Consider the following 23,980-nt stretch of genomic DNA (forward strand, 5'->3'; position numbering starts at 1 on the left):
GGCTAGCTGAGGTAAGGCTAAGTTTGGTTAAGGGGGTGGTTTGTGTGTAGGATAAGGCAAGGTTTGGGTTCATGGTGTGGAGGGGGAGTGATGAGAGGGAGGGGATTTGACGAATGCCTTGGGCTTAACCGGGTTAGCGTTGATTGTATTTGATTTGGAACTGAGCTGCCTCCAGAGGGGTACACTATAAAGCACTATCAATGAGTTAGCCAGCGACGTGACAAGTTAAGCACGTGGTGTAATGAGTAGGATTCTGTGTTTTCACATGCAAAAGTGATTGCTTTTGATAAAAACACTATCTGCTTTCCCAATGAAAACTACTTTGAAAATTCTGACACATATTTTATGTAAAATACAGTTGAAGTCGGAAGTTTAGCCAAATACATTTAAACTCAGTTTTTCACAATTCCTGACATTTTAATCCTAGTAAAAATTCCCTGTCTTAGGTCAGTTTGGATCACCACTTTATTTTAAGAATGTGAAATGTCAGAATAATAGTAGAGAGAGTGATTTATTTCAGCTTTTATTTCTTTCATCACATTCCCAGTGGGTCAGAAGTTTACATGCACTCAATTAGTATTTGGTAGCATTGCCTTCAAATTGTTTATCGTTGGTCAAACGTTTCAGGTAGCCTTCCACAAGCTTCCCACAATAAGTTGGGTGGATTTTGGCCCATTCCTCCTGACAGAGCTGGTATAACTGAGTCAGGTTTGTAGGCCTCCTTGCTCGCACACACTTTTTCAGTTCTGCCCACAAATTTTCTATAGGATTGAGGTCAGGGCTTTGTGATGGCCACTTCAATACCATTTTGCCACAACTTTGGAAGTATGCTTGGGGTCATTGTCCATTTGGAAGACCCATTTGCGACCAAGCTTCAACTTCGTGACTGATGTCTTGAGATGTTGCTTCAATATATCCACATAATTTTGTTGATAGCATGACTGATCAGCGCAGATTACTGATTGATTTGAGAAAGGCCCTCCTCCCTCACTTTGTTTCCCCGCCGTTCACGTCACGGGCCATAGCCCGGTGCACTGCGGTTCAGCTTAATGGAACTCCCTCAGGGTCCAGGAAGGAGGTGTAATGCTGTGTTTGGGTGAGGGCTCGGAAGTATCTTGTAGTCTGCATGTCTTTAATCCCATTCATTTGACGACAGTGGTGGTTTTGGTTAGTAAGGCACACCTGCAAGATGAGGGAACCCCTCTGGCACTGGTGTGTGTGTGCGTACTGTGTGCATGTACACTGTTGTACCCCCTTTTCTCTTACACAGGTGTGTTTGTCTGACTGTCTGTGATCTTTATATCATAGGGGTGATGTCAGCTAGCCCAGGGTTAAGCCTGTAACTATAGCCCGTCACTCACCTCCATGTACCAAGCAGACTGATAGAACAGGTAGGGCTGGGGGATATGGCCTAAAAATCATATCTCCATTTCTTTCTTTTTTTATCTTTTTTTTTATTTATCTGAATAAGCTTTGCTGCACAATTAAAGGGCAATACACCACATTTCAAACAGTCAGCAATAATCTAATGAATTCAGGGATTGTAAAATTACTCCTAGGCTAAATATAAGCCTTCCACAACCAGACGACCCACTAATTATTACATTATTTTATCAAAATAGTTTAACCTGCTTTTTTAAAATTATTCCCTGATCGGGCATTCAAGTCTGTCAATAAAAATGCCCTTTTTGTTAAAATTGTAATGCAGATCCACCAATAATGACCAACTTCTGGTAGCAGGCATTATAGAAAATGAACACGGGTCTCATAAACAATCTCTCAAGCACAAGCCCACTCGCTAGTGAGTAGCCAGCTAATCATTTTATATTTCAAGTCTAACCAACTTGGCTCTATTTGCTCGCTAACAAGGTAGAACAGTTGAACTGCTCTGAATAGACTCAGAACGCTCATCAAAACAACAAAAAATTGCATTCTTGTGGTACAGGCATTTGGAACATCACGCTAAAACCAACATTCTTATTTGATATATCTCCCAGCCCTATGGACAGGTACTAGTCCTTTGCCTCGGGTGTGGTTGAATAGCTTATCACAATGTTAACCGCATTAGCCTCGGGTCAAATTATTACATTTAATACATAGAATGGTTCTTTGGAGGAAGGGTCGTTGACATGTATTTGACATGTGTATCTAAAAGTATAATTGAGAACGAATTCATCAAAGTTGGCATATTTATTTCATTTTGCCCTTACCCAGTCCTCCTTTAAGACTGTAGGTGCTACAAAGCTCTGAAATATGAATTGAATTTATATTTCATACCCATGTACATTTCATGTATGAATATGGAAAATTATAAATATTGAAAAAGTATTATTTTAGATTTGGCATTTTTTTTTGTATATTGTTGAACATAATATACTGTACTGGCATATCAAAGTTTCAGCGTGGGATCTCTGCTAGTTTTAAAGTTATAACCTGTTTTTATAGAGAGATTGGCACAGTAGGCAATGTAACCAATCACGGCACTCCTTTTACTTGTGCCATTACACATCCTGCACATCACCAGCTGAAGGGGACCATTTTGAATCCATTTTCACATTCACTCTGTTGGTAAGGCTTACAAATTGGGTCATAACAAAAGTAGCTGAGATCCCACTCTGAAACTTTTGATTTGCCCATAAAGTATAATTACGTTCAACAATAAATTTATATTTTTCTATATTCATGTTTAGATTTTTTTGTAAGCAAAATGAATGTAAAAACGTGTTATTGAAATCAATATACTATTCATATTACAGAGCAAGCGGTAAAGCTTCATATGACACCAATTGTTGCTTTGAAGTGCCTACAGATGAAACAGTATGGAGTCTTAAAGGAGGCCAACTTTGATGAATTATTTCGCAGTTATGCTTTCAGATACGTATGTCAAGAACTTCCTCCAAAGGATCCTTCTATGGATTACATTTTGTGAACATTTCAAAATCATGGTCTTTTTTTGGGTTCCTGGTTTCGTATTGAATTGCAGTACAGCTCTGTCTTTGTTCTTTCACTCTTTCTTTCTCTGTACTTTCCTCAGCTAACGGTACATGTCTTGAGTTACCCTGGTGATGTCATGCCTCTTACACAAAGACGCCATTCTGTTCTTCTCACTCGAAATATGCTCACTTTCTCTTTTCCTCGCTGTCTTTATCCTTCGCTTGCTCGCTCTCGCTTTCACACTCTCTCGCGCGCACGTCGACACCCACATATTCACATACGTCTTTTCTCATTCCATTATTTTTCTCCCATTTTCAATTGAATATTAATTCGACTATATCATATTTCCTAGTTACTTGACAAAGAGGGGGAGTGAGACTGGAGGGAAAAGAGCAACCAGCCAGAGAGAGTTCTGGGATAGTCTAGACCTCCTAATCTTTTGGAAGCAGAATATAGACTCTGGGGCCTTGGTCACCATGGTGACGAGATGAGTTCAGGGTCCAGAGAGAGACAAAAGGGAGAGGGACAAAAGTTGCTGTTCTCTTTTTCAATTTCAAGGCAGATTTCCCTAAATGGGGGTGGAACTACTGCATCTTACTTTAGGGACATGCCTTCAAGGTAGCTGTCTTAGTTGTCAAATTTGAAGGAATTGACTTTGATGTGAGTGTGTATTAGTCTTAATTAGGCCTTGTCGTCTGCTGTCTCTCCCCCCCTGCCCTTTGATGTCTCCTCCTCTTTGCTGAGCTCTGGCCTACCCACGATGCACTGGGGGACCCCCAGAAGGACAGGCTAAGGGGAACGAGGGAAGATCTGAGAGAGTGCCTGGTTTGGATTTGGTATGTGGGTCAGGATTTCACAGAAGAATGTATAGGCTGTTTGTGTGCCTGCTTGCGCATGCATGTTTTTTTGAAGGGATGCTGATAAGAGAGAGGGGGAGAGACGAGGGGGATACCGGGGGAGAGCCCATCAGCCAGTGTGTTGGATTGCGTTTGATGGGGAATTCTCTGTGCTTTCTCTTTCACATCATTCAGATGCTGTATCCCCCCCCCCCCCCCCCCCCCCCCCCCAGCCCGGTCAAATGAGCTCTTTGTTTTGGTGTGGCCCAGAGATAATACCTGTCTCTGTTACATCCCTCTGTTCTCTGTATCTGAGAGAGTGCTTATCTCGCTGCACAGGGGTGGCAGGTAGCCTAGTGGTAAGAGCGTTGGGCCAATAGTCAAAAGGTTGCTAGATCAATAACCGAAAGGTTGCTAGATCGAATCTCTGAGCCTGATGAGGTAAAAATCTGTCGTTCTGCCCCTGAACAAGGCACTGTTCCTAGGCCGTCATTGTAAATAAGAATTCGTTCTTAACTGACTTGCCTAGTTAAGTAAAGGTTAAATAAAAACAATGTATCATACTTTAATCAAAATTGCAATATCCATATCTCGAGGCTGATCCATGTTTTTAAACATCATGAATGTAACATTCAAATGTAATAAGGATCCCTGAAACTCTGACCAACACTTTGGTTCCTACCCTTTCGCAACAACTTCTACAGGTCTTTTTCATTAGTTGTCATGCTAAACAACACCAACCATAGAGTTGGAATACATTTGCAATATTTGGTAAAAAAAAACACAATTAGATTATATGCCCATATCTTGCAGCCCTACCTGTACAGCAGGCTTCCCCAGCTGGTGGCCCGTGGGGGATTTTATATGTCCACCCAAGTCTTCTGAGCAAAAATATAAAGGTAGATGTTTTTCAAAAAAATTTATTGTTAGCTGTAAAAGACTGTACAAACACCAGCAAATCAGGTCCAAGTGATTTTTAATTTTGGAAATCTGTTCTGAACTATTACCATGCAAAACAAAGATGTATATCTTTATTTTGTCCACACACTGAGTGAACAAAACACCTGCTCTTTCCATGACACAGACCAGGTGAAAGCTATGATCCCTTATTGATGTCACTTGTTAAATACACTTCAATCAGTGTCAATGAAGGGGAAGAGACAGGTTAAAGAAGGATTTTTAAGCATTGAGACATGGTTTTGTATGTGTGCCATTCAGAGGGAGAATGGGCAAGACAAAAGATTTACAGTAAGTGCCTTTGAACTGGGTATGGTAGTAGGTGCCAGGCTTTACTGGTTTCTGTCAAGAACTGCAACGTGCAACTCAATATTAGGAAAGTGTTCTTAATGTTTTGTGCACTCGGTGTATGTGATCTTATACAACGTGAGCAAGGTTTTAAATTACTTTTATGTTTTAGTCAATTTGAAGTCTACAAATTATTTGAAATTATGTTCCTGACCATCTGCCCAAGAAAAAATTGTCCTGCGGCTGAATCTAGTTGATGATCCCTGCTATACTGTGTGCGTGTGTGTGTGCAACCACTAGAGAGATGGTGAGTTAGAGAATGAGACGGAGGGAGAGAGAGGTTGAGTTTTCTCCCTGTGCTGCTGATACAGGATTCTGGACCCTGTCCAATGGGAACAGCTAATCTAGTAACTCTATATCTACGCTGCAGGGTGGCAGAGAGGGATCTGCTCTAGTTAGCGGAGATGGGATCAGCAGCGTATGTTTTTTGTTGTTGTTGGATAGAAGACTGCCCAACACACACACATGGGAGGACAGCTGTTTCTTCCTTGGCCCTCAGTTCTTCTCATATTTCCTTGCCAGCTCATTCAGCAGGTAAAGAGTGTGTGTGAGTGTGTCTGTGTGTGTGTCACTCCCCACAGCAGCAGACACAACCTTTGTCTCAGCAACCCAATCCTCCACAGCCTGCCCACTTTCCTAGCCTGTCTGCCCAAGGACAGTGATGCTCTGAGGGGCAGACACAGGCATACTCAGTCCCAGCCACATGACCGGGCCTGTGTCCTGCACTCTGCCCATTGGCAAAAGGAAACAGTTGTTGGGATGATAATGAACATGTCAGTAACGTTAGTATCATTGCCTTATTGGCGTGTGTGTGGGTGGGTGGGTGGGTGGGTGGGTGGGGGGGGGGGGGGGGGGGGGACGACCACGAGTGTGGCTGATAAGATAAATGGAGAATGTTCTGTTGGAAAATTGTATTAGTAAACTCAGAACACACTCTCTTCCCCCTCCTGCTCACTTTTTTTCTCTCTCTCCTGATCTCTCTGTTTTTACCTCCCTCTCAGTTGAATTTAAGGGCTTTATTGGTATGGGAAACACATGTTTACATTGCCAAAGCAAGTGACGTAGATAATAAACAATACAAATTAACAGTAAACATTACAAAAGCGTAAAGACATTTCAAATGTCATATTATGTGCAAATAGTTAAAGTACAAAAGGAAAACAACATAAATATGGGTTGTATTTACAATGGCGTTTGTTCTTCACTGGTTTCTCTTTTTTTGTGGCAACAGGTCACACATCTTGCTGTGGTATTTCACCCAATAGATATGGGAGTCTGTAATCTGAGGGAAGTATGTCTCTAATATGGTCGTACATTTTGCAGGTTAGGAAGTGCAGCTCAGTTTCCACCTCATTTTGTGGGTAGTGTGTACATAGCCTGTCTTCTCTTGAGAGCCAGGTTGGCCTACGGCGGCCTTTCTCAATAGCAAGGCTATGCTCACTGAGTCCTTAAGTTTGGGTCAGTCACAGTGGTCAGGTATTCTGCCACTGTACTCTGTTTAGGGCCAAGTAGCATTCTAGTTTGCTCAGCTTTTTTGTTAATTCTTTCCCCCTTCTCTCTCTCCCCCTCCTATTCACTGTTTTTACCTCCCTCTCTCTCTCTCCCTCCTGCTCTCTCTGTTTTTATCTCACTCTCTCTCGTCTTTTCCTTTCATCTCTCACTCCATCTCCCCTGACTCTCTTTCCAGCAGGTTTGTTGTGCTTAAACAAATTAAGACACCTACAGACGCATGCACACACTCACGTTTATTTATCCTTGTGAAGACCAAACAGTTGATTCCCATCCCAAATCCTATTTTCCCTAACCTTAACTCTACACCTAATCCTTAACCCGTAACGTAACCCTAATTGTAAACCTAACCCTAAAGCCTAAAATAAGCTTTTTCCTTATGGGGACTGGTGGAATGTCCCCACTTTTCTTCAGGTCCCCACAACGATAGTAAAACTAAACACACACACACACACACACCCCTCCTTCATGAACTATGTTTGTTTTAATGAGATCAACTCCAGCCGAGATGAGAAGAGAACCAGGTCATACCCGTGCAACACACACACATATATATATATATATATATATATATATACATACACGCGCGCGCGCGCTTAAACCTGACCTCAAAGTGTCCCTGCCTTCACCCTGCCTGGTACATGGTGGGTGTTACGGCATGTGGGGGGTGAAGGGTGGGAAGACTAATCCCCTAACACACACAGTGTTTCATAGATTTTCATTGGTAGATTAGTGGTTGACTGGTGAGGGGAGATGTGCTGCTGTATCTGTTTTATATGTGTTGGCCTGGGGCATATTTGAGGGCACAGATAGAAATGTCATGTATAGAGCTGATGTGATTCCTCACTCTTCATGACAGAGAGGCATGTCTGTTCTACACTATATATTTGTATCTGATCGTTCTTTGACCTTGTGCCCTATTGACCGGCACTTCCAAGCCTGGAGGTAATTTGAGTTTATAAGCTTAGGCTGGACATACTGTGTGTGTGTGTGTGTGTGTGTGTGTGTGTGTGTGTGTGTGTGTTAGGGTCGGGGTTGGGTAAACTGCAGCCACAGATCCAGACAGTCATTGATTTGAATGATTCCTGCAATGCACACACATGCCATCAGGAATGACAGAGGAATTTTAAGGATGGTGTGTGTGTGTGTGCGTGTGTTTAGACAGACAGATGGTGTCTCAAGTGTACATTTGTGGCCAAAAGATTTGGGAAGGACACAAATATTAATTTCCACAAAGTTTGCTGCTTCAGTGTCTCTAGATATTTTTGTCTGATGTTACTATGGAATACTGAAGTATAATTTCAAGTGTCAAAGGCTCTTATTGACAATTACATGAAGTTGATGCAAAGAGTCAATATTTGCGGCGTTGACCCTTCTTTTTCAAGACCTCTGCAATCCGCCCTGGCATGATGTCAATTAACTTCTGGGCCACATCCTGATTGATGGCAGCCCATTCTTGCATAATCAATGCTTGGAGTTTGTCAGAATTTGTGGGGTTTTGTTTGTCCACCCGCCTCTTGAGGATTGACCACAAATTCTCAATGGGATTAAGGTCTGGGGAGTTTCCTGGCCATGGACCCAAAATATCGATGTTTTGTTCCCCGAGCCATTTAGTTATTACTTTTGCCTTATGGCAAGGTGCTCCATCATGCTGGAAAAGGCATTGTTCGTCACCAAACTGTTCCTGGATGGTTGAGAGAAGTTACTCTCAGAGGATGTGTTGGTACCATTCTTTATTCATGGCAGTGTTCTTGGGCAAAATTGTGAGTGAGCCCACTCCCTTGGCTGAGAATCAACCCCACACATGAATGGTCTCAGGATGCTTTACTGTTAGCATGACACAGGACTGATGGTAGCGCTCACCTTGTCTTCTCCGGACAAGCTTTTTTCCGGATGCCCCAAACAATCGGAAAGGGGATTCATCAGAGAAAATGACATTACCCCAGTCCTCAGCAGTCCAATCCCTGTACCTTTTGCAGAATATCAGTCTGTCCCTGATGTTTTTTCTGGAGAGAAATGGCTTTGCTGCCCTTCTTGACACCAGGCCATCCTCCAAAAGTCTTCGCCTCAATGTGCATGCAGATGCACTCACAGCACTGTGTACTGGTGGTGCCCCGATCCCGCAGCTGAATCAACTTTAGGAGATGGTCCTGGCGCTTGCTGGACTTTCTTGGGCGCCCTGAAGCTTTCTTCACAACAATTGATCCACTCTCCTTGAAGTTCTTGATGATCCGATAAATGGTTGATTTAAGTGCAATCTCACTGGCATCAATATCTTTGCCTGTGAAGCCCTTTTTGTGCAAAGCAATGATGACGGCACGTGTTTCTTTGCAGGTAACCATGGTTGATAGAGGAAGAACAATGATTCCAAGCACCACCCTCCTTTTGAAGCTTCCAGTCTGTTATTCGAACTCAATCAGCATGACAGAGTGATCTCCAGCCTTGTCCTCGTCAACACTCACACCTGTGTTAACGAGAGAATCATTGTCATCTGGTCCTTTTGTGGCAGGGCTGAAATGCAGTGGAAATGTTTTTTGAGGTTTCAGTTCATTTGCATGGCAAAGAGGGACTTTGCAATTCATCTGATCACTCTTCATAACATTCTGGAGTATATGCAAATTGCCATCATACAAACTGAGGCAGCAGGCTTTGTGAAAATGTATATTTGTGTCATTCTCAAAACGTTTTGCCATGACTGTATACAGTTGTGCTAATGATCTCTGCGGGAGTGAAAGAGAAAGGTCCATATACTTTTGGTCATGTAGTATACATCTGCTTGTCGAACATCTCATTCCAAAATCCTGGGCATTAATATGGAGTTGGTTCCCCCATTCGCTGCTGTTACAGCGTCCACTCTTCTGGGAAGGCTTTCCACTAGATGTTGTAACATTGCTGCTGGGACTTGCTTCCATTCAGCCATGAGCATTAGTGAGGGTGGGCATTGATGTTGGGCGATTAGGGCTGGCTAACAGTCACTTCAGCACCTCGGCGGTCCCGTTCTGTGAGCTTGTGTGGCCTACCACTTCGCGACTGAGCCATTGTTGCTCCTAGACGTTTCCACTTCACAATAACAGCACTTACAGTTGACCGAGGCATCTCTAGCAAGGCAGAAATTTGACGAACTGACTTGTTGGAAAGGTGACATCCTATGACTGCTAATGTTTGTCTATGGAGATTGCATGGCTGTGTGCTTGATTACATACACCTGTCAGCAACGGGTGTGGCTGAAATAGCCAAACCCATTAATTTGAAGGGGTGTCTACATACTTTTGTATATATAGTGTAGATGGCTGGAGAGATGAATAGCTAGATAATCTTGGTCCTCTTCTTGTGTCTGTCTGTCTGATGTGAGGTTAGTGCTGTGTTAGGATGTTTTCTTGCTGTAGTGGCTAACTGTATCCCATGTGTGAGAGAGAGAGAGACACACACACACACACACACACACACACACACACACACTGCAACCGTCACTGCTAGCTGGCAGTGTGTTATCACTGTCCTGTACGGGATGGTGTGAGGGGGTTAGAAGGGTGGGTCCCGCTCGTCCGAGGGGCGTCACCGCGGCAACACAATGGGCAGGGAAACTGGCCTGAGGCAGAGAGAACAAGGTGTTTCCTATGACCTGGCTTACTGCTGTGTCAGCATGCGCACGCACACACACACACACACACACACACACACATACTGATACCTACACACTTACTGTATTCTACATACATTTATGTATATTTACCATACACACACAAATCATACACTAACATATCCACACAACACATAATTAATTGATACTTACACACATACAGTAGATCCTACACGGATGGATGCACACACAACACAGCCATACCATCGGACCAGGCAGGTATTTGTGTTGCTATGGAATGTGGCCAGTTCTCCCAGTCTGTGGCCTTTTCACCTCCCATCACACTCAGCCAACCAGCCTGCCTCGGCCAATCACTGCAGCCGCTGGACCAGATCTGTCACTGCAGCCCACCAATCACACAACAAGACACAACCACATGACGACCACTGCTGTTACTTAGGGTGTGGCCAATCTGAGGACACTGATGGTGAGGTCAGTGTGTGTGTGTGTGTGTGTGTGTGTGTGTGTGTGTGTGTGTGTGTGTGTGTGTGTGTGTGTGTGTGTGTGTGTGTGTGTGTGTGTGTTTTAAGTGTGTGTATGACTGCTATTCCTATATGTAGCTGGTACTGTGGATTTCAAGTTCACCTCTGGATTGCACCTCTCATGTCATTTTAGCCACAGTAGATGGCCTTGATAAATTATGTGTGTGTGTGTGTGTGTGTGTGTGTGTGTTAATGCATTTTGCTTGCAATTAAGGAAAGCAGTATTCATGTTTGGATGTTAAATTCATGTTTAATTTGTGCTTTATGAAGGCCATAACTGAGTGCTGAGGAGAGGTGTGGTGACTGCAGTATTCATCTACTCATCATAAATATTAGATTAAAAGGAGGCGTAGTTTATTTATGAAGGGTGCTATTTTAGCACACCCGTGTGTTCTCGGCCTCTCATGCATACTCTTGCAGCTTAAGATTTGGGCTTCTAACTGTCCTATGTGTGTTCATGTGTTGGTAGCATGTACAATACCAGTCCATACTGGAATAATAACATGGTCACAACAACGTACTTACTCCAACCCAGCTGTACCACTATCAAGATAAGGAAGCTAGCATGTTGCTATGTGAGCAACATTTGAGAGAGTTCTCATCTATATTATTCGTAGCCGTCTATTTACCACCACAGAACGAAGCTGACACTAAGACCGCTCTCAAGGCCATGGGCAAAGAAGAAAATGCTCACCCATAAGCGGCGCTCCTAGTGGCTGGGGACTTTAATGCAGGCAAACTTAAATCAGTTTTACCTAATTTTTACCAGCATGTCACATGTGCAACCAGAGAAGAAAACAATCCTAGACCACATTTACACCACACACAGAGATGCATACAAGGCTCTCCCTCACCCTCCATTTGGCAAATCTGACCACAATTCTATCCTCCTGATTCCTGCTTACAAGCAAAAACTAAAGCAGGAAGTACCAGTGACTCGCTCAATACGGAAGTGGTCAGATGACATGGATGCTACGCTACAGGACTGTTTTGCTAGCACAGACTGGAATATGTTCCGGGATTCAACCAATGACATTGAGGAATACACCACCTCAGTCATCGGCTTCATCTATATGTGCATCGATGATGTCGTCGCCACAGTGACTGTACGTACATATCCCAACCAGAAGCCATGGATTACAGGCAACATCCGCATCGAGCTAAAGGCTAGAACTGCCGCTTTCAAGGAGCGGCAGACTAATCCGGATGCTTATAAGAAATCCCGCTATGCCCTCAGACAAACCATTAAACAAGCAAAGCGCCTATACAAGATTAAGTTTGAATCCTACTACACCGGCTCTGACGCTCGTCGGATGTGGCAGGGCTTGAAAACTATTACGAACTACAAAAGGGAAACCCAGACGTGAGCTGCCCAGTGACGCGAGCCTACCAGACGAGCTAAATGCCTTGTATGCTCGCGTCGAGGCAAGCAACGCTGAAGCATACACGAGAGCACCAGCTGTTCTAGATGACTGTGATAACGCTCTCAGTAGCCGATGTGAACAAAACCTTTAAACAGGTCAACATTCACAAAGCCGCTGGGCCCGACGGATTACCAGGACGTGTACTCAAAGCATGCGTGAACCAACTGTCAAGTGTCTTCACTGACATTTTCAACCTCTCCCTGACCAAGTCTGTAATACCTACATGTTTCAAGCAGACCACCATAGTCCCTGTGCCCAAGGAAGTGAAGGTAACCTGCCTAAATGATTACCGCCCCGTGGCACTCACGTCTGTAGCCATGAAGTGCTTTGAAAGGCTGGTCATGGCTCACATCAACAGCATCCTCCCAGACACCCTAGACCCACTCTAATTTGCATACCGCCCCAACAGATCCACAGATGAAGCAATCGCACTCCACACTGCCCTTTCTCACCTGGATGAAAGGAACACCTATGTGAGAATACGGTTCATTGACTACAGCTCAGCGTTCAACACCATAGTGCCCACGAAGTTCATCACTAAGCTAAGGATTCTGAGACTAAACACCTCCCTCTGCAACTGGATCCTGGACTTCCTGACGTGCCGCCCCCAGGTGGTAAGAGTAGGCAACAACACATCTGCCACGCTGCCATCCTTAACACTGGGGCCCCTCGGGGGTGTGTACTTAGTCCCATCCTGTATTCTCTGTTCACCCACGACTGCGTGGCCAAACACGACTCCAACACCATCATCAAGTTTGCTGATGAAACAACAGTGGTAGGCCTGATCACCGACAACGATGAGACGGCCTATAGGGAGGAGGTCAGAGAACTGGCAGTGTGGTGCCAGGACAACAACCTCTCCCTCAATGTGAGCAAGACAAAGGAGCTGATCGTGGACTACAGGAAAAGGCGGGCCAAACAGGCCCCCATTAACGTCGACGGGGATGTAGTGGAGCGGGTCGAGAGTTTCAAGTTCCTTGTTTTTCACATCACCAACAAACTATCATGGTCCAAACATACCAAGACAGTCGTGAAGAGGGCACGACAAAACCTTTTCCCCCTCTGGAGACTGAAAATATTTTTTATGGGCCCCCAGATCCTCAAAAGGCTCTACAGCTGCAACATCAAGAGCATCCTGACCGGTTGCATCACTGCCTGTAGCGCCTTACGGTCAGATGCCAAGCAGTTAGCATACCAGGCGGTGATGCAACCAGTCAGGATGCTCTTGATGTTGCAGCTGAATAACTTTTTGAGGATCTGAGGACCCATGCCAAGTCTTTTCATTCTCCTGAGGGGGAAAAGGTTTTGTCATGGCCTCTTCACGACTGTCTTGGTATGTTTAAACCATGATAGTTCGTTGGTGATGTGGACACCAAGGAACTTGAAATTCTCGACCCGCTCCACTACAGCCCTGTCGATGTTAATGGGGGCCTGTTTGGCTCGCCTTTTCCTGTAGTCCACGATCAGCTCCTTTGTCTTGCTCACATTGAGGAAGATGTTGTTGTCCTGGCACCACACTGACAGTTCCCTGACCTCCTCCCTATAGGCCGTCTCATTGTTGTCGGTGATCAGCCTACCACTGTTGTGTCATCAATGAACTTAATGATAATGTTGGAGTCGTGTTTGGCCACGCAGTCGTGGGTGAACAGGGAATACCGGAGGGGACTCGGTACAAGACACTTCATGGCTACCGACGTGAGTGCCACGGAGCGGTAATCATTTAGGGAGGGTACCTTCGCTTCCTTGGGCACAGGGACTATGGTGGTCCGCTTGAAACATGTAGGTATTACAGACTCGGTCAGGGAGAGGTTGAAAATGTCAGTGAAGACACTTGACAGTTGGTCCGCGGATGCTTTGAGTACACGTCCTGGTAATCTGTCTGGCCCAGCGGCTTTGTGAATGTTGACCTGTTTAAAGGTTTTGTTTACATCGGCTACCGAGAGTGTTATCACACAGTCATCCAGAACAGCTGGTGCTCTTGTGCATGCTTCAGTGTTGCTTGCCTCGACGCGAGCATACAAGGCATTTAGCTCATCTGGTAGGCTCACGTCACTGGGCAGCTCGCATCTGGGTTTCCCTTTTGTAGTCTGTAATAGTTTTCAAGCTCTGCCACGTCCGACGAGCATCAGAGCCAGTGTAGTAGGATTCAATCTTAATCCCGTATTGACGCTTTGCTTGTTTGATGGTTCGTCTGAGGGCATAGCGGGATTTCTTATACGCGTTCAGATTAGTCTCCCGCTCCTTGAAAGCAGCAGCTCTAGCCTTTATCTCGATGCGGATGTTGCCTGTAATCCATGGCTTCTGGTTGGGATATGTACGTACAGTCACTGTGGCGACGACGTCATCGATGCACTTATAGGTGAAGCCGATGACTGAGGTGGTGTATTACTCAATGCCATTGGTTGAATCCCGGAACATATTCCAGTCTGTGCTAGCAAAACAGTCCTGCAGCGTAGCATCCGTGTCATCTGACCACTTCCGTATTGAGCGAGTCACTGGTACTTCCTGCTTTAGTTTTTGCTTGTAAGCAGGAATCAGGAGGATAGAATTGTGGTCAGATTTGCCAAATGGAGGGTGGGGGAGAGCCTTGTATGCATCTCTGTGTGTGGTGTAAAGGTGGTCTAGGATTGTTTTCTTCTCTGGTTGCACATGTGACATGCTGGTAAAAATTTGGTAAAACGGATTTAAGTTTGCCTGCATTAAAGTCCCCAGCCACTAGGAGCACCACTTCTGGGTGAGCATTTTCTTCTTTGCTTATGGCCTTATGGAGTTGGTTGAGAGCGTTCTGTATCCTCGGGGTGAGGATACAGAAGTGCCAGCTTCGCTTTCTGGTGGTAAATAGACGGCTACGAATAATACAGATGTGAACTCTCTGGTCCTGTGTGGCTCAGTTGGTAGAGCATGGTGTTTGCAACACCAGGGTTGTGGGTTCGATTCCCACAGGGGACCAGTACGGGAAAAAATGTATGAAATGTATGCATTCACTACTGTAAGTCGCTCTGGATAAGAGCGTCTGCTAAATGACTAAAATGTAAAAAAAAAAAAATGGTAGATAGTGTGGTCGACAACTTATCATAAGGTACTTTAAGGTAATCTACCTCAGGCGAGCTATACCTCGAGACTTCTTTAATATTAGACATCGCGCTCCAGCTATTATTGACAAATAGACACACACCCCCACCCCTGGTTTTACCAGAGGTAGTGTCTCTGTTCTGCCGGTGCATGGAAAATCCCTGCCAGCTCTATATTGCCAGTTTCTTCGTTCAGCCACGTCTATGTGAAACATAAGATGTTAGTTTTTAATGTCCCGTTGATAGGATAATCTTAATAGTAGGTCATCAGTTTTATTTTCCAATGATTGCACGTTAGCAAGAAGAATGTAAGGCATTGGGAGTTTACTCGCTCTCCTCCGGATTCTCAGAAGGATCCCAGATCTGTGTCTCCTTTTCCGGCGTCTTTTCTTCACTCAAAAGGCTTGGATCAGGGCCTGTTCCAGTGAAAGCAGGATATCCTTCTCGTTGGACTCGTTAAAGGAAAAAGTTTATTCCAGTCCGCGGTGAGTAATCGCTTTTCTGATGTCCAGAAGTTATTTTCGGACATAAGAGACGGTAGCAGCAACATTATGTACACAATAAGTTTTTAAAAAATAAGTTGCAAAAAAAATAACAAAATTGCACAATTGGTTGGGAGAATGTAAAACGTCAGCCATGTTCTTCGGCGCCATCTTTTCTTATCGAGACAATTACAAGTTACTTGTTTACGCCTTGCCACCTAAACATTGTGTGTGTGTGTGTGGGTCCAGTGCTGACCTTTGCCCTCTGTGCCCTACAGGCCCTGCCAGCCCAGCCAACCCTGAGGAGTGTGTGATGGAGAAGATGAAGAGGTTTAAGCGGCGTCTGTCTCTAACGCTGCGCTCCAGCCACACCATAGACGAGTCTCTGTCTGAACTGGCCGAGCAGATGACCATCGAGGACGGCGGCAACAAGGACAACGGTCAGTAGGCGTGTGTGTGTGTGTGAGAGTATTAGAGATTGTATTAGTAAACAAACAGAGCACACACACACGCCTACTGTGCTCTGTGCAAGTCCCAGTGATAAGAGACTGATAATGTTACTATTCTGAAGTGACTCTTGACTGAATGCCAGTAGAGAAGGATACAGCCAGCCAGTGGACACACACACTAGGGCCCTTGGGTCACCCCGAGGATACAGTTGAAATGTTTGATGTATCTGGCAGCCAATGGTATCCTATCTTGCCATCTGAAGTGGTTAGAGTGAGACCAAGGGAACGGGGTGAGAGACATCGAGAGGGGAAATTGACACACAGGGAGAGCGAGCAGCAGTGTGAGTGATTGTGTCCTAGAGAGTAGCTCTTTATGTCCTTATGTAACAACAGAAGCAGCCTGGTGGGATGAAACGCCTACTGGGACACACACACACACACACAACGCAGGGGGGCGGCAGGTGACTCTGCCACAATGTTTGTGGAAAAGACATCACACAGAAAAGGAAAACACTCTCACAAACATACCGCAACAGCCCAAAATGTCTGAAGCTAACATCCTCTGGCCTACTTTAGGTTGCATAAGTGTTCTTTTCTGCTGTTTTTATATAAAACAAGGAAGCACTCTGTTTACTGAATTCTGCTCAACAGAAGACCGATCAGTACATGAACTACTTGTACAAATAACTGATTCATTGGTAGATTGCGTGATGAATCGGATGGATGGATAGATGGGCTGATTGATTGGCATAATGTTTCTCCTTGCAGAGCCGATCGTGCGTAATGGGCGACCGCCCTCCTCTCACAGCATGCACTCGTTCCTGCACCAGTACACCGGCTCCTTCAAGAAGCCCCCCCTCCGCCGACCACACAGTGTCATCGGAGGAAGCCTGGGTTCCTTCATGACCTTCCCCAGCAATGGCAGCCGCCTCGGTGAGTTACACAGAGAGCATAACAAACAGACTCAGGGATCCACAAGCACATATACACTAACGGCACACATGCTTGCACACACACTCATATGCACGCGCGCACATGTCATACAAACACACACTCATTCAAACATGCAGCCATATTTACTAATTACACACCCACTAGCAGCACCACTATAAGCAGCCTGTTCTCCTTCATGGTCATGCCACCCGGTCGTCACCCAGCTGCCAAGGTGAGTTGCCGTGGAGATGGGCATACTCGTGCCTGTGCACCAGGAAGTGACAGAGAAAGAGCAGATGGCGACAGAGGACAAACAGGAAGTTAGTCATAGCCCCTGAGAGTTCCATCCTGACACGGTCATGGTGTGACTTTTCATCACACACACCAGACTCGGCTGCCTCTCCATCTTTATCTCCAACCTTCCTCTCAATTAAGTGTTTTTGCATGAGTCAACCGTTCTCATTCTACACTGTGTGTTTGTGCGGGTGTATATTTGCATCTAAAAGTTCGATGTTTGTGTGATTTCATACGTTTGTGTGTGTCTGAGGACAAATGTTTTCCCTACATTTTCTCTGAGCCATCACCATGACGATAGCTGTTCTCTGGTGTCCAGGGTGAGCCAACTATTTTGGTCTGTGGTCTTGTCTATAAGTTGTCATGAGGAGCTTCACCTCAGACTGAACTGTGTCCCAGTTAGAGTTACATGGGTTTGGGGATATTGGGGGGGAACAGACAATCAGGCAAGTCTCTATCTGGGACAAGATGGAACTAGATTAGAACACACTGTTATATACCTGTTTACCTCAAAGAACAGAGTGAGAGAGAGAGAGGGAGAAATAGGGCCAAAGAGAGTGGAGTTGGAAAGAAAGGAGGGGTATTTGGTAGGCGGAGAAGGAGATAGACGGCTGGAGAGAGAAGCAGAAAGGAGGGAGAGGGTGATGACAGTAGTGCAGTGTGCTGGATGATATGGGATGATATGACGACAGGCTGCTGGGTTAGAGGTGTTGACAGCGAGAATATGTGCCAGAACACTCAGATACAGCTACTCATTAACACACTGTGTGTGTGTGTGTTCATTAGTCCACCCCCCCACACACACTGTTCTTGACCAGAGGCTGTAGTTTTTTATGATCCTGGAGGAAGCAGAGTTGGTTAGTGTTTCATCTTTGGCCTGTGGGGTGAGAGGGGGAAGGGATAAGAGGAGAGAGAGACGGCAGGATAATTAAAGAAGTGAACTTGAGAGAGGAGGAGAGGTTGTAGGGTCAGGACCAGGCCATAAACTGTAACTGTTGACAGAATGAGATAAAGCACTCCTTTCTCTGTCTCTAACTTATTCTCTCAGTCTTACTAAAAACAGCAAACTACTGACTCAGTTTGACACAAGCTATAGCAAATCCTTGCCATGTGTATCTCATAGAAGATCATGAGTGTCATTTGCCAGGCAAAATGTTGAAATTGAGCAAGTTCAGCTTCTAAACTGGAACTCTTCCTCCCTCTTTCTCCTCTTCCTCTCCTCCCAAGACATCGTCCATGAGAACCTGAAGATGGGCTCAGACGGGGAGAGTGACCAGGCGTCTGGGACGTCGTCAGACGAGGTGCAGTCGCCCACCGGGGTGTGTCTGAGGAACAGGGTGCAACGACGCATCTCCATGGAGGTACACCTCTCCCACTACCACCACCAATCCCTGTCCTTCTAGAAGGGAACTACACCTCTCCCTGCTCCCCATCTCTGTCCTCCTCTCTTTCTCTGTTGGTGTTGTGGGGAGGAGAGATAAGCAGGGAACACTTTAAGAGGCTTTCACTGTCTGACTCTGAATACTGATATGAAACCTGTTACCAGGGAGGAAGAGGGGGGAGAGATCGGGGGAGAGATGTGGAGGGAAAGGGAGGTAGTGGGATAGAGAAAGGAAGATGGAGGGATGGAGAAAGAGGAGGGTTGATGGCAGGCAGGGTGGAAAGTATGAGCTGGTTCAGGCCACAAACAGACCGACTGACTAATGGAATGTTGTCATGTGACAGTAATCTGCGGCAAGCTTGGCCTCTGACTGCTGACATTCCAGACGATCCCCTGCCACATAGCTGGTCAACAATCCTGAGAGGAACCTCGGACAGACAGTGGGATGGAGAGAGACTGCTCCACATAGCTCAGTGAGAACCTGGGATTTAAAGAGGGACTGCCTTTAAAAAGATATGAATCCCTTTGAAAACGCACTGATGTGGCATCAGTATGAATTTGAAAAAGTTATTCTAGTGTCAAAATTTGCTACAAAGTGTAAATAGGATAATTTTGGTGATAAAGTAAGTCTCATCCGTGCTTCACAACGGGTAAATGAAGGTTGAGTTTTAATTTAACTATGTCCATTTGCCCACTAACATGGGGTGAACAGCTGCGGTGATTGCTCTCTATCCACTTGCATAAACAGTGACAGACCTGCCCAGCAGTTCCGGTTTTGTTTACGTAAGACAGTGCATCGCGCATTTTTTTACTTGAAAAATACTGCACCAAACACCTTGGTTAGATGTACATTTGTGTAACTAAAACATCCTCGGCGATAACTTTAATCATAACTCAATAAATCTGTAATGAATTATCTTCGATTCATTCTGGGGATTTTTAGGAAGTGAAATTCCGCGTCTACAGTGTCTCATGGGGGACAAACACCTCCAATATTGAAGTCTTGTTTTTCTAATAAGCAACAGAAACCACACGTGCCAATCGGCGTATGTTCAGTCGCTCTTTAAGCCTGGGGATGTTTTTCCTTTTGTCTCTGTGACTCGTTTTTGCTTTTTTTCTGTATGTGTAAGCTGTGTTCTTTTTGCTATTTTCTATGTGGGTGAATGCTGTGAATTATGACTTAGTTCCTGGTGTCCCATGGACTGTTAGAATGTATACTATATATTTAGTGCAGGGTTCATGCCAGTCTCACTGGTTCTGTTTACGGAGTTCCTATAGAATCACTGGTAGGAATGCTGTTTCCTCAGCCTGCTGATATTCTGCCACCTGGTGGTCAGTCTGGAGAAGTGTAAGCAGTACTTGACTACCTGTATATCAGTATTATGGTATTACACACACACATTTATCTATTTCTCCTTGATGCCAAGTGTTTATTTTATTAGTCTGAGCGGAGGCACAAGAGGTGCTTGACCTTTTAGATGGGAATCATCAGATATCTGAATAATCACACACACACACACACGTCATCTCGGTTACTACATCTAACCAGATTCACACAAACACTCATGTGGGTACATATCATTCGGCCCATTTTGTTCCCTTTGAAGCGGCGTGTTGATGGGGTTAGTAAGCTGTAACAATACACTGATTCATATCACTAGCTATAGCGAGAACATGATGCTGTCTTTTGATCTATTTGTATGGGGGAGAGATGGCAGGCGGTATACAAGTGTGTTGCGTGATACCCATGGTGGGTGTGCTTTTGTGTCATTAGTGTGTGAAGCTGCTTGTTTGCTTATCTATGTTGTTTTTGTCACTCTTGTTTTGTGTTGATTGTGCGATGCCATGTTTTCTCTTCAATAACCATTTTCATGTATGGATTATTTTTGTATAAGCGCCTCTATTCTTCTGTCTCTCTTTCTGGGGTGAGTGGGAGGGGAGAGTAATTTCTAGGACAAAATGTGTGGGTGTAGTCATGGAGCTTTCTGCTGTCTACATGTCTCACACACAGACAGACGCAGTATTCGATAGGACACATGATATATGTGATGTGTATGTTAGATCTCTAACCCAATATTGTGTGTGTGTGTGTGTGTGTGTAGGACCTGAACAAGCGTCTGTCTCTGCCTGCTGACATCCGTATCCCTGACGGTTACCTGGAGAAGCTGCAGCTGAGCAGCCCTACCTTTGACCAGCCCCTCAGCCGACTCTCACGCAGGGCCTCACTGGTACGTGTGTGTGTGTGTGTGTTTGTGAGAGAGAGTGATTGAAGGCATATAACATTATTGCCCTACAGTGTTCAGGTACCGCCCTCCTTTCTGGCAACAGGCATGAGGTTGAATTGGACTGTCTCTGTATGGCATTTTGTGTAGTGAATGAAGGTATCCTGTACACACTTCATTCAACACAGAAAAAAAGACAAACAACATGGAAGATGATCTCTTTATTTCTGTTTTTCAGTCAGAGATTGGTTTTGGGAAGCTGGAGACCTACATCAAACTGGACAAACTGGGAGAGGTCAGAGAACACACAAACATACTCCTATAAAATCAGAAAACAACATGCTTTTCACAAGAGGTTCCTGAAAGTTATTTTGTTCTGACTCCGGTCATAACCAGTTAGTTTTTTTCTATAGGGGACCTATGCTACAGTATTTAAGGGGCGCAGTAAGCTGACTGACAACCTGGTGGCGCTAAAGGAGATCAGGCTGGAGCACGAAGAGGGAGCACCCTGCACCGCCATCAGAGAAGGTGAGTCTATACCGCTCTACCTTTCCTCCTCTCTCACTTTATCCCTGCTTCTTTTCCGCTCCCTCATCCTCCCATTACTGATTTCAATGGTACGTTCTATCTTTTATTCTTTATCACTCTTAGCTCTTTTTTTTCTTGTTCCTCCTCTTTGTCAATATATTACCCCTTCTCTTGCTCTCCCTCATCCCTTTCTTTCCTTCCCTCTCTCCAGTGTCGTTACTGAAGGACCTGAAACATGCCAACATCGTGACCTTACATGACATTGTCCACACAGACAAGAGCCTGACACTGGTCTTCGAGTACCTGGTGAGAATCACTAAATGGCTCACACTGCATGCTGGTCTTTGTAGTCAAATATCTGCCCCAATTATCTGAGAGGTTTGTTGTCCTAAGTAGGCTGTTGTACATGTACTTCCTGTCCTGTCTGACTGACTGCTGTCCTCACTTCCTGTGCAGGATAAAGACCTGAAGCAGTACATGGATGACTGTGGTAACATCATGAGCATGCACAACGTCAAGGTGAGTATGACCAAGACGAATAACCTAGCACTCACTGTACTGTAAGTCACTTTAGATAAAAGCACTTGCATAATAGTGGTTAACGTGTTGTTTGTGCGGTTCTAGATCTTCTTGTTCCAGATTTTGCGGGGGTTGGCGTACTGCCACAAGCGGAAGGTTCTCCACAGAGACCTAAAGCCCCAGAACCTGCTCATCAACGAGAGAGGGGAACTCAAACTGGCTGACTTTGGCCTGGCGCGGGCGAAGTCTGTCCCCACTAAGACGTACTCCAACGAGGTGGTGACTCTGTGGTACCGGCCACCTGACGTCCTGCTAGGCTCCTCCGAGTACTCCACACAGATTGACATGTGGTAAGAACACTACATCCTAACAACCTACGCCAAGGGTAAGCAAATCCTACTCTGGAGGTTCGGAGTATTGCTGGTTTTCTCGTCTACCTGATAATGAATTGCACCCACCTGGTGTCCCAGGTCTCTATCAGTCCCTTATTAGAGAGGAAGAATAAAATAAAAAGCAGTGGAGCTGGCTTTGAGGTCCAGGTTTTAGGGCCCTATATCCTTACACCCTAGCAACTACAACCACTTCATTCAATGTATTTTACACATATAAACTTTGATTAAGTGCTATACATCCTAACTCCTTCATCCTACTCCCTAGCCTCTATTTTCGTGTGTGTGTGTGTGTGAACAAGCTGTGTGTAATTCTCTCTCTCTCTGTGTGTGTGTGTGTGTGTGTGTGTAGGGGTGTGGGGTGTATATTTTACGAGATGGCTGCAGGTCGGCCCCTGTTTCCTGGCTCCACCGTAGAGGACGAGCTCCACCTCATATTCAGACTGCTGGGTGAGGACAGAATACATCCTGATTGGATGTTACAGCCTAACTAACCCACTGACCTAGCACCACCTCGTGTCTGCTACAGGGACGAACACACAACCACAGAACTCTCTAAATTAGCAGGAGAGTCCTCAGGCATGCTGCTGGTGATGGGGACATTATTTGAGCGTTAACTAAACGTTGATAGAGTGTTATTTGAAGACTGTCCCCGCTCTCTTATTTTTTTCAGGCACACCATCAGAGGACAGCTGGCCAGGGATCACTGGCGTCGAGGAATTCAAATCCTACAACTTCCCCAAATACAAACCTCAGCCGTTCATCAACCATGCGCCCAGGTACCGTGTGTGTGTGCGCGCGCGTCCATGAGTGTGTTTGAGTGCGCATGTTTCTGTGTGGGTTTGTGAATGCGTATATGTGAGTGTGTTTAGTCAGTACAGGAGGCAGGAAGTCCTGTGGAACTTTAGTAAAGCAACTCTCCACTTCCTTCCTTCCCCTGAGCCACCAAGTTCCCATCAGTCACCACCGACTGACATTAAACCCTGTGATTCTCTCTCTCTCTCCCTCCTCTCTCTCTCTCTCTCTCTCTCCTTTTCAGGTTGGACACAGAAGGCATTGAGCTGGTGTTATCATTCCTGAAAGTGAGTTTCTCTGGCTACATTTTCCACACACTGTGTAACCTACGCAGTTATACTCTGAACCACTGGCATGCAGTACTGATAATGAACAACAGGGGGCACAGTAGTCACTTCTGCCTTACTCATTCTGTTTGGTTGTTGCTGTACTGTCTGTGTGTTAACTGTTGGTGTCCCTCCTCTCCAGTATGAGTCCAAGAAGAGGATCTCAGCAGATGAAGCTATGAAGCAGGCCTACTTCAAGAGCCTGGGGGCACAGGTCCACACACTGCATGAGAGTGAGTCTCTAAACCTGGGGATGGTCTAGTCCTGAATGGCCCGGAGATACACTCACACATAATTACAATCCCCTCTCTTTCTCCCTCGCTCTCTCAGGTATATCAATATTCACTCTGAAGGATATCCAACTGCAGAGAGACCCTGGCTATCGGAACTCCTCACACCTAGAGTCAGGTGTGTATAAAACAAACACACACACACATATGGAGCTTTATAACTGTTATGAC

General features: G+C 45.2%; 1 protein-coding gene across 1 annotated transcript in view; it reads left to right on the forward strand.

The window, feature by feature from the left end:
* LOC115180486 (cyclin-dependent kinase 17-like) overlaps positions 1 to 23,980 on the forward strand; it is a 34,520-nt gene that overhangs the window by 8,877 nt on the left and 1,663 nt on the right. Inside the window, exons 2-15 of the mRNA XM_029742628.1 lie at positions 15,962 to 16,123; positions 16,901 to 17,065; positions 18,587 to 18,720; positions 20,843 to 20,968; positions 21,201 to 21,257; positions 21,376 to 21,490; positions 21,702 to 21,796; positions 21,947 to 22,009; positions 22,115 to 22,359; positions 22,751 to 22,848; positions 23,072 to 23,177; positions 23,438 to 23,480; positions 23,662 to 23,752; positions 23,850 to 23,927. Coding sequence (XP_029598488.1) covers positions 15,997 to 16,123; positions 16,901 to 17,065; positions 18,587 to 18,720; positions 20,843 to 20,968; positions 21,201 to 21,257; positions 21,376 to 21,490; positions 21,702 to 21,796; positions 21,947 to 22,009; positions 22,115 to 22,359; positions 22,751 to 22,848; positions 23,072 to 23,177; positions 23,438 to 23,480; positions 23,662 to 23,752; positions 23,850 to 23,927 — 1,543 coding nt within the window. The 5' untranslated portion in view covers positions 15,962 to 15,996. The remainder of the gene's footprint in view (positions 1 to 15,961; positions 16,124 to 16,900; positions 17,066 to 18,586; positions 18,721 to 20,842; positions 20,969 to 21,200; positions 21,258 to 21,375; positions 21,491 to 21,701; positions 21,797 to 21,946; positions 22,010 to 22,114; positions 22,360 to 22,750; positions 22,849 to 23,071; positions 23,178 to 23,437; positions 23,481 to 23,661; positions 23,753 to 23,849; positions 23,928 to 23,980) is intronic.

Source organism: Salmo trutta, chromosome 40, assembly GCF_901001165.1.
Source record: "Salmo trutta chromosome 40, fSalTru1.1, whole genome shotgun sequence".
NCBI classification, from domain to species: Eukaryota; Metazoa; Chordata; class Actinopteri; order Salmoniformes; family Salmonidae; genus Salmo; species Salmo trutta.